Source organism: Triturus cristatus, chromosome 3_2, assembly GCF_964204655.1.
Source record: "Triturus cristatus chromosome 3_2, aTriCri1.1, whole genome shotgun sequence".
In the NCBI taxonomy this organism is placed as follows: domain Eukaryota; kingdom Metazoa; phylum Chordata; class Amphibia; order Caudata; family Salamandridae; genus Triturus; species Triturus cristatus.
The window spans coordinates 206,822,290-206,845,183 of record NC_140584.1 but is presented as its reverse complement, the minus strand read 5'-3'; the positions used below and the strand labels follow the sequence as shown (position 1 = coordinate 206,845,183).

Genomic DNA, 22,894 nt, shown 5'->3' with positions numbered 1-22,894 from the left:
TGCTGTGGTACATTTTGGAGCCTGATGTCAAAATCTTTTATTACAAAATGTCCCTTGAAATCACGTAAATACAGTCGCACTCCTTCTGGCGAGCAACAGATAATTGCTCCCAGTTCCTTTAATGTCTTGATACCAAGTAAGTTTTCTGGACATGATTTAGTAAGCAGTAAGTCTGTTGTATGTATCAGTGGACCAACTCCTAAAGAGACTGGTTCCGAAACCTCATTAATAATTGGCTTTCCTGAAAAACCCAGGGATATGCTCTTTGAGCCCGAGAGGGGTGCCCCTGGAACCTCGGAATGACTGATGGTAGTTCTACTCGCCCCAGTGTCAATCAAAAACTTTTTATCCTGTCCCAGTAAACGTGCATGTACATAGGGACCCTCTTGGTCCACAGGAACTGGAATAAGGGGCAAGTCGAATTCCCTCTCTAGGCTTCTTCATGAATATGCTTGGTATTCTGGATAGTTAGGTTGAGCGTGCTGATACATTTGTGCTGTAGCGTGGGTGGGTGCAGGTGCATGGACTGGCGGTGGCGGCGGTGGAAACGTATCTGATGTCTGATGCGTGTTATTTTCCTTGGGAGGAGATGGACGTGGCTTTGTTTTACCTGTAGCTATATTGTGTTTCAGGACTGCACATTCATTTACGTAGTGGCCTGGCTTCTTGCAATAATTACAGTTCCCTTTAACTGGTGTCGCACTACTTTTGTTCGTGTTTGTGTTTGCCGGTGCCGATTGGGCCACCAGCATCTTCATCTTTGTGTCTTTCATGCGTCTCTTTTCCTGCTCGTGTTCTTCTCTAATTCTGTTCTGGTGATATTGTAACATTTGTAACATTTGTGAAGGGCTGTTTGCTTGCCAAGTACTCTCAACCTTCAGTACCCTATACTTAATCTCGGGTAGGGAATTTTCTACTAGTTTGCTCACGAAAAGATGGGGATATGATTCGCTACCGGGCTTAAGGCCACTATTGATAGTAAAACATTTCTCAAACCTAGAGTAAAAATCGCTTGTGTCCTCGTCTGGTTTCTGCTTACAGGCTGAAATAGCATCCCAGTCTTCCTTTTTAGTAACTAATAATCTAAGCAAAACATGTACAAGGAGTTCAGGTAATTCTTTAGCTCGGGGACCCAGACCAACCCCCGGGGCTCTGGCTGCATCCTCTCTTTCCAACACATCCCAGCTAATCTTTGTCTCTCCCACCTCCCAGTCCTTTTCTTTAAGCTTCTCGTAAATACCAGCAGGCAATAGTACTTTCAATAATTTTAGAATGTCAGCATATGTATACTCTCCTAAGCGGAGAATGTCTTTTAGTTCTCGGTGAAAACCCCCCGGGTATTTATCATGGGAGGGCAACATCTTTTTCATTTCCAGTATCTCTAATTTTGACAAGGGGGTGTAGACATACACCCGTTGTAGCACATTGTTTGTATCTTTTACAGGATGAACCTCTCGTAGGGGGTTCAGCTTGTCGTATAACTGTCGCTTATCATGGGGTGGAGCGGGAAGCAGGGACCTAGTCACGAATTCTATATATTTGTGTCGCTGATCTAGGATGACATTAATCAATTCAGTACCCATGTTCGTCCACCTTTCTAGTACTATGTCGTCCAGCAACTTATACAATAGACCGGGATCAGAATATTGACTCTCATACAACGTAATCAAATGTTGGACCATGTAAACACCAGCTATGCGCTGTTCGTTTGGTGGGAGGCTCAAGAACGTTTGGGCTACTATATCATTATTATATGTATCATATTGGGACACCCACAGGGTGGCTGACCGTGCTAGTTCTTTTTCGGTCGGGGTGAGGGGCTGGTCGTTACCTATCCATCTATTCAGGGCCTTTTCGGTAGTTTGGAATAAACTTTCAAGGGAATATCTTTCTTTTATAGCCGTTCCCTGTTTACGGTAATTGAGGCCCTTGGGCCTCTCGAACCGTCGGGCATGGCCCACGTATAGTACTTTGTCTTTGTCCCCGGCTTCGTCATCAGAGGATGACTCAGCCTTTCCGTCCGGTCCTGCTTCGTGTGAGGCTATTATTGCCTTTCGGATTTTGGTCAACATGCTGTCTGTCTGTCCTGATTTATCATGCTGACCGGCATCTATGTGATCACTCCAACCTATATAACAAGGGTGTACGTCCCCGTCACCTTCGTCTTTTTCCCTGATCAGACAGTTAATTAGGAAACGAAGGATATAGTTCTTAATAATTACTTTTCTGTTTTGTGTGGCCTCTGCTATGCACTCAGGACCTTCCCCTGTTGTTATGAAATTGTAGGTTTTTATCCATATCTGGTAATTTTTCCAAATATGCGACTGCTTGTCTAAGTCTTAGTGAAATCACGAGCATATTGCTCTTTCCTGGATCTGGATCGTATATACATTCGGAGATGTCTACTTTTACAGTCGGCCCCCCTCCTGATGCTGTCCCGGATCCCTCCCCGCCGTCCTCGAGCTCCTGGAGTTGGGCCTGTGTTGGGGGTGCAGGGAAAGATCCGTCTAGGTATGCTGGTGGGGATTCCTCTAGGTAGGCGGTAACAAACGCTTCGGATGCTGTTGGTCTTATTTTTCGGGGTATTTGTGGTGGCACTCTAACGGGTCTTTCTACTGGGGCCACTCTTGCTAGTTCTCTGAAAGGACGGGATAAATACCAGCAACGACAGTATTTCTTTCTCTTTCAGCCTGTTCTCTTTCTACCCGGTCCCCTTCCTCCTGTAACTTCTTTTCTTTGGCTTTTTCAGACTCCTGTCTACTTCTCTCTGCTTTGTGGAACTCTTTCTCTGTTCTTCTATGTGATTCCTTGCGCCAAAACTCAATGGCATCCTTCTGAGCAGGTCTACATTTTCTCTTCCATATCTCTTCCTCCACCTTCATAATGCATTCCACATCCCACGTTCCCGTGATAGGCCATCTATACTGTGTCTCTAAATCCTTCGTGTAATCCACCCATAGCTCTAAAAACAACACGGCATCTAAACCATGTTTACAGTACATGAAATGTCCAGGTGTGTCTCTAGGCGGAATGTTAACTGATTTCTCTAATACACCTTTCCTAGTACCTATTTTACGCAGTTTTGAAAATAACGACATGTTGAAATGTAACCAAAAAAAAGAAAAAAATCACAATAAAACAATCTTACATACGAACCTGACACATTCAAACCTAACTGAACCTGACTAAGACAATAACATTCATACAGTTGAATCGGTGCACCTGAATACTTGAATACTTGAATACTTGAATGACTCTATGCATGCACTTGTATACTTGAATACTTGAAAACTCTATGCACTGGAATACAGCACAACCATACCGGTCTCACAAGTGAGACACGTCTTTACCGTGTTCATTAAATGAACCCGTCTTTTATGCAACCCCCATAAAACTCACCGGGAAGCAGAACTTGAAGGCCTCGGACACTCGACGCTGCGCATGCGCGGGAATGGCGTATCTTTGGCGGATCTCTAGAAACCTCGGACACAGCTCTCTCGCAGGGTGGGCTCTGGGTCGGGACGATCCGCAATCCTCACCACCTCGTATGGATGCCTGGTCGCAGTCCGTCTCCTCCATTGGCCTGAGGGAGTTGGCGGGAAAACCCGCGACGTGTACACTTGAAGTCCGTCACGGCTGTAGAAGGGGGCAAAACTGGACCTTCATCTCCGGCGCGTGGGGAAGGGGATTTGTCCCTATTCGGGCGCCATAATAATGTCGTAAATAAAGTATTACGCACTCATAATTTCTATAGGTATCAATAGAATCATGCATAAAGCAAGAGGCTGAGTCCGTGGTATCAGGTTCAAAAGGGCTTTATTCCAATAACTCGAGTTATAGGGAGAATGGTTCCATCAGCACAAGGGATCAGGAAGGGTCTTCTGCCACTTTATTCACAGAGTACAGTATATATACATTCCATATTATACGTAAGCAGGAGCGCTTCAGGCAGAGCAAGAGAGAATGAGATAAGAGCATGTGGGCGTGTAAGTAGGCGTGAAGGTGGGTGTCCATGTGGGCGTCCACTTGATGAGTCATAGGTGAGTGTCATAGGTGGGTGGGTACCTGGAGGGGGTTGCGTGATCAGCTGGAACTTTACTGGAACTTTGCCTTACTTGTGCTCAACTCGAGCATGACGTGTAACTGACGTGTAACGGGGGAAGGTTGCTGTGCAGCCGGGTAGTCTGGAAGAGAGGCCTTCAGTGTCAGGACGACCAGCACATCTTGTATTATCTGATATCTAAAGTCCGGAGCAGGAACTGATCTGTGACATAGGTTGCCCATCACCAAGAGCCGATGTGGCTTCTATTTCTTTATTCACTGCGTGGGCCTTACATGGGGGCTATGGGTTTTTCACTGACGTGAGCTTTGCAATCACTGAAAGGGAGACAGAAAGGCTAGGCTCTATCCTTTGCAGGCGGGTTTTGTTTATTCCTCCTTTTCCAGGCAGGAATGTGATTCAGTAGGAGTAAGCAGATAACCGTGCTCAATACTATCTCGGCACCCCGGACTGGGCCCCTTTGGCTGAGGCCTAAGTGTGCGAGGCCAAGGATACGCAGCTGCAGCTCTCAGAGCGTCTGAGGCCTGAAACCTCTTTTCGGGCTCCGGCTGAGCCACAAAATGGGCTTTCATGAAAATGGCACGAGTGCAGGAAAACATGATGCAAAACGTGTAGGCCTCAGTGCAGATTTGTCGTTTCTCTCATGGGAGACTTGATGGCAGGCCACGTTATAGCATAGGCATCATGGTTGACAGGCCATGGAGGGAAAATGCATGGCGTACATGCATGTACACGAAACGTTGGGGAACACATAGGGGACACATAGGCCTTGTCATAATCTTTATTTTCTCAGCACTCAGACGCTACGCCTGGATAAGGTCCACTGGCTTTTCAGGGGATGTCCAGAACACCTTGATGGACATGCCCTTTGATAGCTGTCGCCTTTTTGGAGACAAAGCGTTGGACTTGCAGGGCGCTTATTTCCACATCCCCGTCCTGCCGGGCCACCGGCGTAACCTGCGGTTCACGGTAGGACACGAGCATTTCCCGTTTACCGTGCTCCCCTTTGGCCTTACCGGCGCCTCTCGGGTGTTCACAAAGGTGATGGCGGTGGTCGCAGCTCATCTGCGCAGATCAGGGGTCTCAGTCTTCCCCTATCTCAACAACTGCTTGTTGAAGGCCTAGATCGCCCCAGGCTGTCGTCTCCCACCTCTAGACTACGGCCGACCTCCTGCATTTGCTGGGGTTCTCCATCAATATGCAGAAGTCACACCTAATTCCCTCTCTGAAGCTCCTCTTCATCGGAGTGGTTCTGGACACATCACTGTTTCGAGCCTATCCTCCCGAACAGCGAGTCCGGGACATTCAGCCTATGGTTCTGATCTTTCAGCCCTTGTCCCTGGTTTCGGTCAGAATGACCCTGAGGCTGCTGGGCCTCATTGCCTCCTGCATCCTGCTGATCAATCATGCCAGGTGGCATTTGCTGGCTCTGCACTGGGACCTGAAGTTCCAGTGGGTGCAGCATCAGGTGAATCTGTCAGATTACGGCCAGATCTCGAAGGGCACTGCTCAACAACTGCAGTGGTGGCTCACGAACCAGGACTGGGTCAGTGGCAGGTCCCTCTCCCTTCCCCAACCAGAATTCACAGTGGTGGCCTCCCTTTTGGGATTGGGCGGCCACATGGGAGAGGCGGAGATCAGAGGCCTCTGGTCTCCAGCAGAGTCCAGGCTCCACATCAACCTTCCAGAGCTCCGGGCGATTCATCTTGCACTGAAGGCATTCCTTCTCTCTGTCCGGGGAAGAGTAGTGCAGGTGTTGACGGACAACACCACCGCCATGTGGTATTGCAGGAAACAGGGCGGGGTGGGGTCGTGGACCCTATGTCAGGATGCACTGACATGGACATGGCTGGAACATCAAGGCATTTCCTTGGTGGGTCAACACCTTGCAGGTTCTCTGAACGCTAGAGCGGACGAACTCTGCCGCAGGTGCATGATGGATCACGAATTGCGTCTTCACTCGGAGGTGGTGCAAGGTCTCTTTCAACAGTGGGGAGAGCCTTGGTTAGATCTATTCGCCACCGAAGAGAATGCGCAATTTCAACAATTCTTCGCTTTGGCATTTCTAAGGCGGCACCCGCTTGGCAACGCTTTTGGTCGCGGGTGGAGCTGCGGTCTATTATACGCCTTTACGCCTATATCACTTCTGCCCAGAGTGCTTAAGAAGAACAGGCAAGACCGGGCCCAGGTCATTCTGGTGGCTCCGGATTGGGCACGAAGAGTTTGGTATCCTGAGCTACTCAACATGGCCATCGATCCTCCGAGCCGACTGCCTCTTCGGGAAGATCTTCTGTCGCAGCAGCAGGGGACGGTCCTCTACCCGAACCTTTCCAGTCTCCACCTCCTTGCGTGGAGATTGAGTGGCGGCAGTTGGCGTCTTTCGACTTGCCTCCTGAAGTTTGTGATGTAATCTTGGCAGCCAGGCGTCCCTCCATAAAGACGGTATACGCCTGCAGGTGGAACAAGTTTGTGGCATGGTGCACAGCAAAGGCTGTGGATACCCTTTCTGCCCCTCTTTCTGAAGTACTCTTGTTCCTTCTCTCTTTAACCCAGCAGGGCTCTGCTCTGGGCACTATCAAAGGCTACCTTTCTGCCATCTCTGCTTTCCTTCCGCTGCCAGATCAGCCTTCTCTTTTCAAGTCCCCGGTAGTTAACCGTTTCTTGAAAGGCTTAACGCATCTTTTTCCTCCAAATTCCATTTGTTATGCCTCAGTGGGACATGAATCTTGTGCAGACTTATTTGATGTGGGCTCCCTTTGAGCCCCTTCATAATTGTCCTTTACGTCTTCTAACTCTTAAGACTGCTTTCCTGGTAGCCATCACTTCTGCTAGAAGGGTGAGTGAGCTCCTGGCTCTCTCCTCAAAACCTCGTTTCCTGTCTGTCCATCCGGACAAGGTGGTTCTCAGGACCCGTCCACCCTTTCTTCCTAAGGTGGTCACTGCCTTCCACATCGGGCAGACCATTACTTTGCCCACCTTCTTCCCGCCTACGCATCCTTCGTAGGAAGAAGAGAGGCTCCACCGTCTGGACCCAAAACGTGCGCTCTCCTTCTATCTGGATCGCACAAAACAGTTCCGGGTGGATGATCAACTGTTTGTTGGCTACGTGGGTGCAAAGAAGGGTTGGGCAGTACACAAACGCACCATTCATCGATAGGTCATGTTGTGTATTAATGCCTGTTACTCTCTAGCTAAAAAGGAGCCTCCAGTGGGGCTGCACGCTCACTCCACCAGGGCGACGGCAGCCACTACTGCCTTGGGAAGAGAAGTGCCTCTAAATGGCATCTGTCAGGCGGCCACGTGGGCATCACTGCACACGTTCACCAAACACTACTGCCTGGACAGCCAAGTCCAGAGAGACGGCTTCTTTGGCCGTTCTGTTCTCCAGGACTTTCTGGTGTGATCTTGGTTCGCAGATCCACCACCAGGGTTGGTATTGCTGGGGTATCTATTCTAAGGTAAGGAATCTATAACTAACGTGTTTCTTTCAGATGCACAAGTTACTTACCTTCAGTAACAATATATCTGTAAGAAACATTAGTTAGTTATAGATTCCTTACCGCCCCACCCATCCACCCTAATTTTGTGCATCAGTGGTCAGTGTCTTGCATGGCTCTGCGTTTCTGGCGCGGAAAGTCGTGTACAGAACTGACCGTGCGCGAGGGCGGCGCCTAAGTAGCTGCCGCGATGTCATCCCGGCGACCACGGCGCAGACGACGAACGCAGAGCCACCGACGCCACCTTCCGACGCGCACAGGTACTGCTGTCGAAAAATCTTATCTGAAAGAAACACGTTAGTTAGATTCCTCACCTTAGAATATCCCCAGGCGTCAGACTGGATCCGGAAGATTTTTAGTCAGCAATACCCCTTGCGCGTCGCTAGGCGTCGTCTGCGGCTCCGCGTCAGTCGTCGGCGTCGTGCGCCGGGATGACGTCGTCGGAGTACTTAGACGCCGCCCTCGCGCGCTGACGTCAGTTCTTCTTTTTTCCGCGCCAGTAAGCACAGATCCGGGAGAGCTACCCCTTTTAGTCAATTTTTTACTAACTTTTTGATCCTTTTTGATCGTGTCTCGACACCGGTGCCGGTAGGATGCCTGGGTTTAAAGCCTGTACGGACTGTAGCCGATTGATGTCGGTTACGGACCATCACCGCCGGTGTCTTTACTGCTTGGGCCTCGATCACGACGCGGAGTCGTGTTCGGACTGCAAGGCCCTGACCTCGAAGGCTAGACGGGAGCGGTCCCGTAAGCTTCTCGAGATTCGCCACTCGGCTCCGCGCGCCTCTCGATCCCGGCCCAGGAGGAGGTCCAAGGATCGGTCGCGGAGCCGCAGCCGACGTCACCATCGGTCGTCGGGATCCAAGTCTTTGGGTAAGTCGAAGCATTCCAAGAAGTCCAAGAGGCGACATCGCTCTTCGGACTCCCCTCGCCGGTCGCGCGACTCGGTCGAGGGTCAGGGTGGTTCCACCCCCGCGGCTCCGGCGGAGCCGCAGGCGCCGCGTCCGTCCCCATACCCTCCGGTCCCTGGGACTAACGCGACGCCGGCGGAAGTCAGTGCCTTCCTCTCGGCCATGAGGAACCTGGCTCCGCCGTCGGCGCCCGCTGGCGCGCCTTCGGGCCCCGCGGACCCGACTGGGCTGCCTTGCCTGCCGGCGGCTCCGGCCCCGGCGCCGTTGACGGCTCCGGCCTCGACACCGCAAGCGCCAGAGGGACCCGTTCTCGAGTCCCCGTCGACGCCGGTCAACCTTGTCACGCCTCCTCCACCGGCGTCGACTCCGGTTCCACCCCCGACGCCGACTCCGCTCGACGTCGTGCCCCAGTTCAGTCCCGCTCCGGGTCCGGCGTCGATGGACGCCGAGATCGACGCCGCTAGAGACACATTTTGTCTACCGCCCGGCTCCGTTACTTTCTCCTCTACACCAGGAGTCGGATGATGGGGACTACTGGGAGGGATCCGAGGATCCTATGGACGCTCAGGCCCAACTGTCCCAGGACTGGGCAGATGAACTGGGGGAGGCCAGTGGTCTGGATACCTCGCCAGACACTGGATTCATCTCTCCTCCGACTGTGGCTTCGGAGGAGGGTGCTGCTTTCTCCGTGGTGCTGCGCAAGGCGGCCGCAGCCCTTGGGCTCGAGCAGCCTGCCGTGGCTGTGAGGACGAACGTCCTCACTGAGGTGCTTCAGTCTGCAGCAAGCTCCACTGAGCCTCTGCTGCCATTCAATGAGGCCCTCACTGACGTTCTACAGGGCACCTTGTCCAAGCCCTCCACAGTTCCTCCTGTGGACAGGAACGTTGCCAGGCGCCACCGCCCTGCCCCGGGCGACCCCAGTTTTCTGTCCCAACACCCTACCCCTGAGAGCCTGGTTATCCAGACCTCCACCTCCCAATCCTCTTTCCCGACCGCCCCGCCGGACCGGGATTCCAAGAGACTGGAGCAGTTTGGCAAGAAACTGTTCTCTTCCCTTAGTTTGGGCCTGCGGTCTTTGAACACTGCTTGTCTCTTGGACCGTTATTCCCACTCTCTGTGGGATGCGGTGGAGGACGCGCTGCCCCTGTGTCCGGAGGAGGTCCGGACTCGACTTACCCAGGCTCTGGCCGATGGGAGGGATGTCGCGCGACATGCTATACGTTGTGGGCTTGACACCACGGACTCGCTGGGTAGGGCCATTTCCACCACAGTGGCGCTTCGACGTCACGCCTGGCTGCGGTCCACGTCATTTTCAGGCGATGTCCAGAGCACTCTTATGGACATGCCGTTTGATGGCACTCGCCTGTTTGGCGAGAAGGCGGACAGTGCGCTGAACCGTTTAAGGACTCCCGGGCTACGGCCAAGTCCTTGGGCCTCTCGGCCCCGCGGTCGCAATCTTCCGCTTTTTGCCCCTTTCGTGGCCAAGGAAGGGGTGCCTCCTCACGTGCGCCTAGCCACCAGCCGCAGAACCAACCTGCGCGCGGACGTGGTTTCCGCTGAGGCGGATCTGGAGGACGACGAGGTCAGCCCACATCCACCCCGGCAGCATCCGCCTCAAAGCCTTCCTAGTCCGAGCTTTCAGGCCCATTCCACGCCAGTGGGCGGCAGAGTTCGCCATCACCTGCTCCACTGGCGGTCCATCACATCGGACAGGTGGGTGCTGCAAATCGTCCGAAGGGGCTACTCCCTCCCCTTCGAGACGACCTCTCCAGCCATGCCACCGCAGCACCACCGTATCTCGGGGGATCATTTGAATCTTCTCCACGAGGAAGTTTCCGCCCTCTTGGCCAAGGGGGCCGTCGAGCGCGTTCCGAGTCCAGAAGTAGGTTGTGGTTGTTATTCCCACTACTTTCTGGTTCCCAAGAAGGGCAAAGGGGGCCTACGCCCTATCTTGGACCTTCGGAACGTCAATGCCTTCCTCCGGAAGGAAAGGTTCAAGATGTTGACTTTGGCTCAGGTTCTAGCTGCCCTAGACCCCGGAGACTGGATGGTAGCGTTGGACTTGCAGGACGCATATTTTCACATCCCCGTCCTGCCGGCCCACCGGCGTTACCTGCGGTTCACGGTGGGCCAAGAGCACTTTCAGTTTACCGTGCTCCCCTTCGGTCTCACCAGTGCCCCTCGGGTGTTCACGAAAGTGATGGCGGTGGTCGCAGCTCATCTGCGCAGATCAGGGGTTCCAGTCTTCCCCTATCTCGACGACTGGTTGTTGAAGGCGGGCTCGCCCCAGGCAGTCGTCTCCCACCTCCAGACTACGGCGGATCTCCTGCATTTGCTGGGGTTTTCCATCAACGTGCCGAAGTCACACCTGAGTCCCTCTCAGAAGCTCCTCTTCATCGGAGCGGTTCTCGATTCGGCGCAGTTCCGGGTCTATCCACCGGAACAGCGGGTCCGGGATATACAGGCCCTGATTCCCATCTTTCGGCCTCTATCCTGGGTTTCGGTCAGGCTAGTGTTGCGGCTTCTGGGGCTGATGGCCTCCTGCATCCTACTAGTGCATCACGCCAGGCGGCGCATGCGGGCTCTGCAGTGGGACCTGAAGTTTCAGTGGGCCCAGCATCACGGCAACCTGTCCGACCATGTCTTGATCTCGGAGGGCACTGCACTGCAGTTGCAGTGGTGGCTCACGGACCGCGATTGGGTCATGGGCAGAAGCCTCTCCCTTCCCCAACCGGAGCATGTCGTAGTGACGGATGCGTCCCTCCTGGGCTGGGGTGGCCATATGGGAGAGGCGGAGATCAGAGGCCTCTGGTCTCCGGCGGAGTCTCGTCTCCACATCAACCTGTTGGAGTTGAGAGCGATCCGACTTGCACTGAAAGCCTTCCTTCCCTCTGTCAGGGGCAGTGTCGTGCAGGTGTTCACGGACAACACCACCGCCATGTGGTATTGCAACAAACAGGGCGGGGTGGGGTCGTGGACCCTTTGTCAGGAGGCTCTGCGCCTCTGGACGTGGCTGGAACACCAGGGCGTCACCCTAGTGGTTCAACATCTGGCGGGCTCTCTGAACGCCAGAGCGGACGAACTCAGCCGCCGGTGCATGATGGATCACGAGTGGCGTCTGAACTCCGAAGTGGCGCAAGGTCTCTTTCAGCAGTTGGGAGAGCCTTGGTTAGATCTATTCGCCACCGAAGAGAACGCGCAATGTCAGCAGTTCTGCGCGTTGGAATTTCCAAGGCGGCACTCGCTCGGCGACGCTTTTCGTCACGAGTGGAGTTGCGGTCTGTTGTACGCCTTTCCGCCTATACCACTTCTGCCCAGAGTGCTGAAGAAGATCAGGCACGACCGGGCCTAAGTCATCTTGGTGGCTCCGGATTGGGCACGAAGATACTGGTATCCCGAGCTACTCAGTATGTTGACCGATCCTCCGATACGTCTGCCCCTTCGGGAGGATCTTCTGTCGCAGCAGCAGGGGACGGTCCTCCACCCGAACCTGTCCAGCCTCCACCTCCATGCGTGGAGATTGAGCGGCGGCAGTTGATGCTATTTGACTTGCCTCCTGAAGTCTGTGATATCATTCTGGCAGCCAGGCGTCCCTCCACAAAGACGGTATACGCCTGCCGGTGGAACAAATTTGTGGTATGGTGCACAGCAAAGGCTGTGGATCCCCTTTCCGCCCCTCTTTCTGAGGTTCTCCTCTTTCTTCTTTCTTTGGCCCGGCAGGGCTCTGCCCTGGGCACCCTGAAAGGTTATCTTGCTGCCATCTCTGCCTTCTTGCGGCTTCCTGATCAGCCTTCTCTTTTCAAGTCCCCTGTGGTTACACGCTTTCTAAAAGGCATTACTCACACGTTCCCTCCTGTCCCGTTTGTAATGCCTCAGTGGGACTTGAATCTTGTCTTGACATTCCTGATGTGCGCTCCCTTCGAGCCTCTTCACAATTGTCCTCTTCGTCTTCTGACTCTTAAGACTGCTTTTCTGGTAGCCATCACCTCGGCTAGACGGGTGAGTGAGCTCCAGGCTTGATCTTCAAAGCCTCCTTTTCTGTCTGTTCATCCGGACAAGGTTGTCCTTCGGCATCGTCCCTCCTTTCTTCCGAAAGTGGTGACTCCATTTCATCTTGGGCAGTCTGTCACCTTGCCCACCTTCTTTCCGCCTCCGCATCCTTCCAAAGAGGAAGAGAGGCTCCACCATCTGAAAGAAACACGTTAGTTAGATTCCTCACCTTAGAATATCCCCAGGCGTCAGACTGGATCCGGAAGATTTTTCGTCAGCAATACCCCTTGCGCGTCGCTAGGCGTCGTCTGCGGCTCCGCGTCCGTCGTCGGCGTCGTGCGCCGGGATGACGTCGTCGGAGTACTTAGACGCCGCCCTCGCGCGCTGACGTCAGTTCTTCTTTTTTCCGCGCCAGTAAGCGCAGATCCGGGAGAGCTACCCCTTTTAGTCTTTTTTGACTAACTCTTTTTGATCATTTTTGATCCCTGTCTGTCGACATCTGGTGCCGGTAGGATGCCTGGGTTCAAGGCTTGTGAAGACTGTCATCGACTGATGTCGGTGACCGATCACCACCGCCGGTGCCTCTATTGCTTAGGCCTCGACCACGACGCGGAGTCGTGCAACGACTGCCAGGCCCTGACTTCGAAGGCTAGGCGGGAGCGGTCCCGCAAGCTTCTCGAGCTTCGCCACTCGGCTCCGCGTCGTGCGCGATCCCGGTCCAGGAGGAGGTCCAAGGATCGCTCGCGGAGCCCTAGCCGACGCCACCATCGATCGTCGGGCTCCAAGTCGTCGGGTAAGTCCAAGCACTCAAAGAAGTCCAAGAGGCGACATCGCTCTTCGGACTCCCCTCGCCGGTCGCGCGACTCGGCCGAGGGTCCAAGTGGTTCCACCCCCGCGGCTCCGGCGGAGCCGCAGGTGCCGCGTCCGCCCCCATACCTTCCGGTCCCTGGGGCTGACGCGGCGCCGGCGGAGATCAGCGCCTTCCTCTCGGCCATGAGGAGCCTGGCCCCGCCGTCGACGCCCGCGGGCGCGCCTTCGGGCCCCGCGGGCTCGACTGGGCGACCTCGCGTGCCGGCGGCTCCGGCCCCGGCGCCGTCGACGACTCCGGTCTCGACGCCGCAGGTCCCCGCGGGGCCCATGCCTGGGCCCCAGTCGACGCCGGTTGACCTTGTCACTCCTCCACCGGCGCCGACGCCTGAACCACCGACGCCGTCACCGGCGCCGCCGACGCCGACGCCTGTGACGCCGACGCCCCAGTTTAGCCCTCATCCGGACCCGACGCCGGCACGGCGTCCGCCGACGCCGCATCCGACGCCGCTAGAGACCTACCATCTCTACAGTCCGGTTCCGATCATTCCTCCTGTTTATCAGGAATCGGAAGAAGGGGGCGACTGGGAGGGGTTCGAGGACCCTCTGGCTGTTCAGTCACAGCTTTCTCAGGACTGGGCAGATGAACTGGGGGAGGCCAGCGGGCTGGACACCTCGCCAGACGCTGGATTCACTTCTCCTCCGACCGTGGCTTCGGAGGAGGGTGCAGCATTTTCTGTGGTGCTGCGCAAGGCGGCTGAGGCCCTTGGGCTCGAGTTGCCTGCCGTGGCTGTGAGGACCAACATCCTCACTGAGGTGCTTCAAACCTCAGCAAGCTCCACTGAGCCTCTGCTGCCGTTTAACGAGGCCCTCACTGACGTTCTGCAGGGCACCTGGTCCAAGCCCTCCACAGTTCCTCCTGTGGATAGGAACGTTGCCAGGCGCCACCGCCCTGCTCCGGGCGACCCCAGCTTCCTGTCCCAACACCCCACCCCCGAGAGTCTGGTTATCCAGGCCTCTACTTCCCAATCCTCCTTCCCGACCGCTCCGCCGGACCGGGATTCCAAGAGACTCGAGCAGTTTGGCAAGAAACTGTTCTCGTCCCTTAGTTTGGGCCTGCGGTCCTTAAATACCGCCTGTCTCTTGGACCGTTATTCCCATTCCCTGTGGGATACGGTGGAGGACGTGCTGCCCCTGTGTCCGGAGGAGGTCCGGCCACGTCTTTCCCAGGCTCTGGCCGATGGGAGGGATGCAGCACGGCACGCCATAAGATGTGGGCTTGACACCACGGACTCGCTAGGTCGGGCGATTTCCACCACGGTGGCGCTCCGCCGCCACGCCTGGATGCGGTCCACGTCATTTTCCGGGGATGTCCAGAACACCCTCATGGACATGCCCTTTGATGGCACTCGCCTGTTTGGTGAGAAGGCGGACAGCGCGCTGAACCGCTTTAAGGACTCCCGGGCTACGGCCAAGTCCTTGGGCCTCTCGGCTCCGCGGGCGCACACCTCCGCTTTTCGCCCCTTTCGTGGCCAAGGAAGGGGCGCCTCCTCACGTCCGCAGAGCCACCAGCCGCAGAACCAACCTGCGCGCGGTCGCGGACGTGGCTTCCGCCGTGGCGGAAATGGAGGCCGACGTGGTCAGCCCACATCCACCCCGGCAGCATCCGCCTCAAAGCCTTCCTAGTCCGAGCTTTCAGGCCCATACCACGCCAGTGGGCGGCAGAGTTCGCCATCACCTGCTCCACTGGCGGTCCATAACATCGGACAGGTGGGTGCTGCAAATCGTCCGAAGGGGCTACTCCCTCCCCTTCGAGACGACCCCTCCAGCCATGCCACCACAGCACCACCGTATCTCGGGGGATCATTTGGATCTTCTCCGCGAGGAAGTTTCGGCTCTCTTGGCCAAGGGGGCCGTCGAGCGCGTTCCGAGTCCAGAAGTAGGTCGTGGTTGTTATTCCCACTACTTTCTGGTTCCCAAGAAGGGCAAGGGGGGCCTGCGCCCTATCTTGGACCTCCGGAACGTCAATGCCTTCCTCCGAAAGGAAAGGTTCAAGATGCTAACGTTGGCTCAGGTTTTAGCTGCCCTAGACCCTGGAGACTGGATGGTAGCGTTGGACTTGCAGGACGCATATTTCCATATCCCCGTCCTGCCGGCCCACCGGCGTTACCTGCGGTTCACGGTGGGCCAAGAGCACTTTCAGTTTACCGTGCTCCCCTTCGGCCTCACCAGTGCCCCTCGGGTGTTCACGAAAGTGATGGCGGTGGTCGCAGCTCATCTGCGCAGATCAGGGGTCCCAGTCTTCCCCTATCTCGACGACTGGTTGTTGAAGGCGGGCTCGCCCCAGGCAGTCGTCTCCCACCTCCAGACTACGGCGGATCTCCTGCATTTGCTGGGGTTTTCCATCAACGTGCCGAAGTCACACTTGAGTCCCTCTCAGAAGCTCCTCTTCATCGGAGCGGTTCTCGATTCGGCGCAGTTCCGGGTCCATCCACCGGAACAGCGGGTCCGGGATATACAGGCCCTGATTCCCATCTTTCGGCCTCTATCCCGGGTTTCGGTCAGGCTAGTGTTGCGGCTTCTGGGGCTGATGGCCTCCTGCATCCTACTAGTGCATCACGCCAGGCGGCGCATGCGGGCTCTGCAGTGGGACCTGAAGTTTCAGTGGGCCCAGCATCACGGCAACCTGTCCGACCATGTCTTGATCTCGGAGGGCACTGCACAGCAGTTGCAGTGGTGGCTCACGGACCGCGAGTGGGTCAAGGGCAAGAGCCTCTCCCTTCCCCAACCGGAGCATGTCGTAGTGACGGATGCGTCCCTCCTGGGTTGGGGTGGCCATATGGGAGAGGCGGAGATCAGAGGCCTCTGGTCTCCGGCGGAGTCTCGTCTCCACATCAACCTGTTGGAGTTGAGAGCGATCCGGCTTGCACTGAAAGCCTTCCTTCCCTCTGTCAGGGGAAGTGTCGTGCAGGTGTTCACGGACAACACCACCGCCATGTGGTACTGCAACAAACAGGGCGGGGTGGGGTCGTGGACCCTTTGTCAGGAGGCTCTGCGCCTCTGGACATGGCTGGAACACCAGGGCGTCACCCTGGTGGTTCAACATCTGGCGGGCTCTCTGAACGCCAGAGCAGACGAACTCAGCCGCCGGTGCATGATGGATCGCGAATGGCGTCTGAACTCCGAAGTGGTGCAAGGCCTCTTTCAGCAGTGGGGAGAGCCTTGGTTAGATCTATTCGCCACCGACGAGAACGCGCAATGTCAGCAGTTCTGCGCGTTGGAATTTCCAAGGCGGCACTCGCTCGGCGACGCTTTTCGTCACGAGTGGAGTTGCGGTCTGTTGTACGCCTTTCCGCCTATACCACTTCTGCCCAGAGTGCTGAAGAAGATCAGGCGCGACCGGGCCCAAGTCATCTTGGTGGCTCCGGATTGGGCACGAAGATACTGGTATCCCGAGCTACTCAGTCTGTTGACCGATCCCCCGATACGTCTGCCCCTTCGGGAGGATCTTCTGTCGCAGCAGCAGGGGACGGTCCTCCACCCGAACCTGTCCAGCCTCCACCTCCATGCGTGGAGATTGAGCGGCGGCAGTTGATGCCATTTGACTTGCCTCCTGAAGTCTGTGATATCATTCTGGCAGCCAGGCGTCCCTCCACAAAGACGGTATACGCCTGCCGGTGGAACAAATTTGTGGCATGGTGCACAGCAAAGGCTGTGGATCCCCTTTCCGCCCCTCTTTCTGAGGTTCTCCTCTTCCTTCTTTCTCTGGCCCGGCAGGGCTCTGCCCTGGGCACCCTGAAAGGTTATCTTGCTGCCATCTCCGCCTTCTTGCGGCTTCCTGATCAGCCTTCTCTTTTCAAGTCCCCTGTGGTTACACGCTTTCTCAAAGGCATTACACACACGTTCCCTCCTGTCCCTTTTGTAATGCCTCAGTGGGACTTGAACCTGGTTTTGACATTCCTGATGTGCGCTCCCTTCGAGCCTCTTCACAATTGCCCTCTTCGTCTTCTAACTCTAAAGACTGCTTTTCTGGTAGCCATCACCTCGGCTAGACGGGTGAGTGAGCTCCAGGCTTTATCTTCAAAGCCTCCTTTTCTCTCTGTTCATCCGGACAAGGTTGTCCTTCGGCCTCGTCCCTCTTTTCTTCCTAAAGTGGTGACTCCATTTCACCTTGGGCAGTCTGTCACCTTGCCCACCTTCTTTCCGCCTCCGCATCCTTCCAAAGAGGAAGAGAGGCTCCACCGTCTGGACCCAAAACGTGCGCTCTCCTTCTATCTGGACCGCACAAAACAGTTCCGGGTGGACGACCAGCTTTTTGTTGGGTACGTGGGCGCTAAGAAGGGGAAAGCTGTGCACAAACGAACCATCTCTCGGTGGGTCGTTTTGTGTATAAAAATCTGCTATTCCTTGGCTAAAAAGGACCCTCCTGTTGGGCTGCGCGCCCATTCTACTCGGGCCACGGCGGCTACTACTGCCTTGGGACGGGGAGTCCCTTTGCAGGACATCTGTCAGGCGGCGACGTGGGCTTCTCTACACACGTTTGCCAGGCATTATTGCCTTGACAGCCAAGTCCGGAGGGATGGCTTCTTTGGCCGTTCTGTCCTCCAGGACTTTCTGGTGTGATCTTGGTTCGCAGACCCACCACCGGGGATGGTATTGCTTGGGTATCTATTCTAAGGTGAGGAATCTAACTAACGTGTTTCTTTCAGATGAACAAGTTACTAACCTTCGGTAACGATGTATCTGTAAGAAACATTAGTTAGTTAGATTCCTCACCGACCCTCCCATCCTCCCCGTTCTGCGAACTGACATCTAGGGTTAAGGTTGTCCTTTCAGGCCCCTAGATTTTATTTTTGGCACCAGTGTCGGTCTTTGCATGGCTCTGCGTTCCTGGCGCGGAAGGCTATGTACAAGAACTGACGTCAGCGCGCGAGGGCGGCGTCTAAGTACTCCGACGACGTCATCCCGGCGCACGACGCCGACGACGGACGCGGAGCCGCAGACGACGCCTAGCGACGCGCAAGGGGTATTGCTGACGAAAAATCTTCCGGATCCAGTCTGACGCCTGGGGATATTCTAAGGTGAGGAATCTAACTAACTAATGTTTCTTACAGATACATCGTTACCGAAGGTTAGTAACTTGTTCGTCTGGACCCAAAACGTGCGCTCTCCTTTTATTTGGACCGCACGAAGCAGTTCCGGGTGGACGACCAACTTTTCGTTGGATACGTGGGTGCTAAGAAGGGGAAAGCGGTGCACAAACGGACCATCTCTCGGTGGGTCGTTTTGTGCATCAAAATTTGTTACTCCTTGGCAAAAAAGGACCCTCCTGTTGGGCTGCGCGCCCATTCCACTCGGGCCACAGCGGCTACTACTGCTTTGGGACGGGGTGTCCCTTTGCAGGACATCTGTCAGGCGGCGACGTGGGCTTCGCTACACACGTTTGCCAGGCATTATTGCCTTGACAGCCAAGTCCGGAGGGATGGCTTCTTTGGCCGTTCTGTTCTCCAGGACTTTCTGGTGTGATCTTGGTTCGCAGACCCACCACCGGGGATGGTATTGCTTGGGTATCTATTCTAAGGTGAGGAATCTAACTAACGTGTTTCTTTCAGATGAACAAGTTACTTACCTTCGGTAACGATGTATCTGTAAGAAACATTAGTTAGATTCCTCACCGACCCACCCATCCTCCCCGTTCTGCGAACTGACATCTAGGGTTAAGGTTATCCTTTTCAGGCCCCTAGATTTTGTTTTTGGCACCAGTGTCGGTCTTTGCATGGCTCTGCGTTCCTGGCGCGGAAGGCTATGTACAAGAACTGACGTCAGCGCGCGAGGGCGGCGTCTAAGTACTCCGACGACGTCATCCCGGCGCACGACGCCGACGACGGACGCGGAGCCGCAGACGACGCCTAGCGACGCGCAAGGGGTATTGCTGACGAAAAATCTTCCGGATCCAGTCTGACGCCTGGGGATATTCTAAGGTGAGGAATCTAACTAACTAATGTTTCTTACAGATACATCGTTACCGAAGGTAAGTAACTTGTTCTCCGGGTCCAGTCTGACGCCTTGGGGTAATTCTAAGGTAAGGAATCTATAACTAACTAATGTTTCTTACAGATACATCGTTACCGAAGGTAAGTAACTTGTGCTTTAGACACAGTTGTACATTGTCAGGCTTAGCATGGCTCCTGACATCATAGGGAGAGAGGAGAATTCTGTTGAGGAGCACACTTAATGAGTAGGTTGCTGGTGAAAATCATGCTCATTGAGAATATATTGAAGGTTTTGTTTTTGTAGTTTTTTTTGTTATAGCACAAACCTGGTACTAGGACATTAGAACAGCTTATAACAGAACCAGATGAAGTCGCAATTTTTTTCCCTTTTTAGACACAGAGATAAAGTGATTTGCCCAGAAGGATGTTTGAGTCGAGGCCAGGATTCAGAGCAGATTCACCATGTTCCTAAGTCTTCAGCTCCAGTCTCTAGGCCACATCTTTCTTGCTTGATGAGCAATAGTGTTGAAGTCTGTTGCATGTTGACTGGAACAAGGAGGGCAGGACTTTCCTTTATGCTCAGAGTACTACGTCATTTAATACTTGGCAGGATCTCTTTTAGTGCTGCAATTTCGAAGTCTGATTTGAGAGTTGTTTATCAAATGATTGGTGTTGACCTGGTCTCAGGGTTATATTGCAGTGAACTTTCTACAAAATTATTGATAAATGTGAGGCGAGTGATGGGTCAATAGTTGATTAGGATATTAGCGCCTATGTCAACTTTCTTTAAGGCAAGATCTTTTTGTTGCTTTAGTGTCCAGGAATATGCCTTTTGCCTATTTGTCCTAAACATTGTAGAATTCTGAGGAACCCGTGGGGCGTTTCTGGATGACAGGTATAGGTGGTGTTGATCCTGCCATCAGTTTTCCAATGTCTTTTCTGTGCTATGCAAGAAATGTTCCTTTCTCCTGAAGAGAATTTGCCAAAAATCTTGAGGATGCAATCTTGAGAAAATGCATATGTGCCCCAAAACAGCATGATGCTCAATTAGCAGAGTGCCTTGCCACCTCACAAGGGTTTGCAGTTGCATTAAAATAAGGTGAGATCTATAAGTAGAGCAGGCGGTCCTTCAACAAGGGAACAAAGGCCGGTGCCTCTGCTGACCTGGCAGACTGGCGTGGCACTAACCCAACTATAAATGACCCTTTTAAGTGTAATTACTATGAGTATCTTGCCCCAAATATACAAGTATTTCCACAAATATAAAAACGTTGGGTTTTTTGTTAGATATTATGTCATAGAAATGAAGAAAGAAGATACTGTGAAGTACTAAGTGAAATAATTCAAGTTTAGCAAAATGTGGAATAATAGAACTGAGGTTGTGCAGATTAAAATAGATACTACGTGACTTAAAATGATGAAAACAAGCATTCTGAGGCATACCATCTGTAAAAGCGTCACAAGATAAAGTCCAAATCGCCTATCATTAATACAATACAGGCATTACTTGGGATAAAGCACTACCTTGATACTTAAGTAACAGAACAAAAACCCAGCACAGTAATTGGGTCCATTCCTCTCAGTTGTATTCAACCCCATTTCCAGCTGACCTCTGGAAACTCTGTGGTCCGTCGGAGTGTCATGAGCAAGCTGAACCTACACTGGACGTGCAGCATGTTCTTGGTATCCTGATCGAACAGACATGTCTTTAGATCTCTTGCCCTTGACTGATGATTCTGCTCTATCTCTGGAGAGTGACAGTATCTCCTAAAAGTGGATAAGGTTCCATCCTTTATTCCAGTTGTTGAGCTCAACTGCTTGAACGCAGAGTTGCTGAAGCGTTTGCCTTCATCTCTATGACCTGGTCCTCCTGACAGTAGTAGTAGAAGGTTCAGAACGAGGAAAGGGTCTGCTAAATCACAGTGTAGGAGAAGGCGGCTCGGGTTCTGCCACTGGGTGTGCGCCAATGGAAGATCATTTCTGTCGAATGACTATAAATGATGATCTTATGTTTTTTGGGGTGTTAGTTTTTTTCCGTGTTCATTATTGCACTTGTAATCTGAAACAAACCTGTCTGGGCTGTTTCTGTGCCATTGTGTTATTATTTTTCTTCATGAAATGAAGCAGTGGGATCGCATTTTGATGATTTATTGTACTTGCATTTCACCGTCATCGTCCACATCAAAAGTAATTTTTGAATTTTTTTGTATTAATAATTTTATTGTATGGTTAATGGAACCCACTACAGTAAGCACAAGAACAATTGTATGGAATTAAACCCAGTATTGTTTTTAACATTTTAACAAAAGGGCATTGTTTAATGGAAGGCAGCAACTTACAAATAGTTATTATGAAAACTGTTTATTTTATTTTCTGTCCCTCATTACACAGAGAGAGGTTGTTGCATCAGCACACAATACCCGAACCAAGATAGAGTGATACTCAGAACTTATCCTTCTCTTTTATCCAATAGTAATTTGTGTTTTCCGCATATTTATCCCCTCTTTATTGAAATGGATTGTGGAAGTAACTCTTGCAGAAAAGGTGATACCAGGAGGAAACATTTAAGGAGTTGAATAATTGTTATTGTGCTACTTACCTTTGAAAATAAACAATTTCTAAGTTAGAAAACGAGAACTGTAATTAATTAATAATTTTGTTTTTGATATGCAGATTTCAGACTGAGATCCAGACAGTCGGCAAGCAGTTTCCATGTGAGCCGTTCAAGTTTTTGGAGCCCACCCTGAGGCTAGAGTATCGCGAAGGACTGGCGATGTTAAGAGAAGCTGGAATAGAAATGGGGGATGAAGAGGATCTAAGGTAGTGCCATGCATACCGTTTTGAATTTTTTCCTCTGGTCTTTATAACACAAATGTTTTTGGATTAATTTGTATTTGAAAATAGAAATGTACGCCGCAATCCGTAAACCTAAACGGCCCGATTCACGAAAAGTTTATTATGACTCACTTTTGTTCTGCCAGGAGTAAGCAAGAAGTACTACAGGAGGGAGTCAGATCTACTCACATGAAAACCAGAAACCTGTACAGCCTCACAGTGAACTTCAACCACAGCAGGCGGTGCTCTGTTGCCAGGAGAAGCCTCTGGGCAGTGGCATTAGAGATACTCCATGAACATCCAAAATGAAGTGACTCAAAAGAACTAGAGAGATTCAGTCTGGAACTCTCTGCTACTTGATATGCTAACAAAACCCACCTTTCTCACATTCAGAAAGCACTTAAAAAACCAACCCTTTTCAAGTCTTCTTAAAAATGTCCCCTTCCGGCAAAAAACCCACTGCAGCTCTAATACAGTGTCATTCTATGCCTCTGCGTTCTCTATGTTGCCATACCTGTTCTGCAGTACAACATTATTGGTCAGATATTACCTCTCGGGCTTATTATGTTGGGATAAATTGAGCCGGCTGTGGAGTGCCATATAATACTCTTTGGTATAAGTGCGCCCGCCTATATAATACTGTATTAGGTAGTGTAAGCATGCCATGTGAGACGAAGTACTAGGCCTTACAACCAACAGATGAGGGAGTAATACTCATGTGGAACAGAGGCAAAGCACACACTACATACATATTAAACAATTGTCTAAAATAGGTCTTCGAGGCAGCTGCTTTGCCAAGTT

At 52.9% G+C, this 22,894-nt stretch overlaps 1 protein-coding gene across 1 annotated transcript in view; it reads left to right on the top strand.

The window, feature by feature from the left end:
* The window catches only part of DARS1 (aspartyl-tRNA synthetase 1), a 416,054-nt gene that overhangs the window by 359,844 nt on the left and 33,316 nt on the right, over window positions 1–22,894 (top strand). Inside the window, exon 13 of the mRNA XM_085647532.1 lies at window positions 21,932–22,078. Coding sequence (XP_085503658.1) covers window positions 21,932–22,078 — 147 coding nt within the window. The remainder of the gene's footprint in view (window positions 1–21,931; window positions 22,079–22,894) is intronic.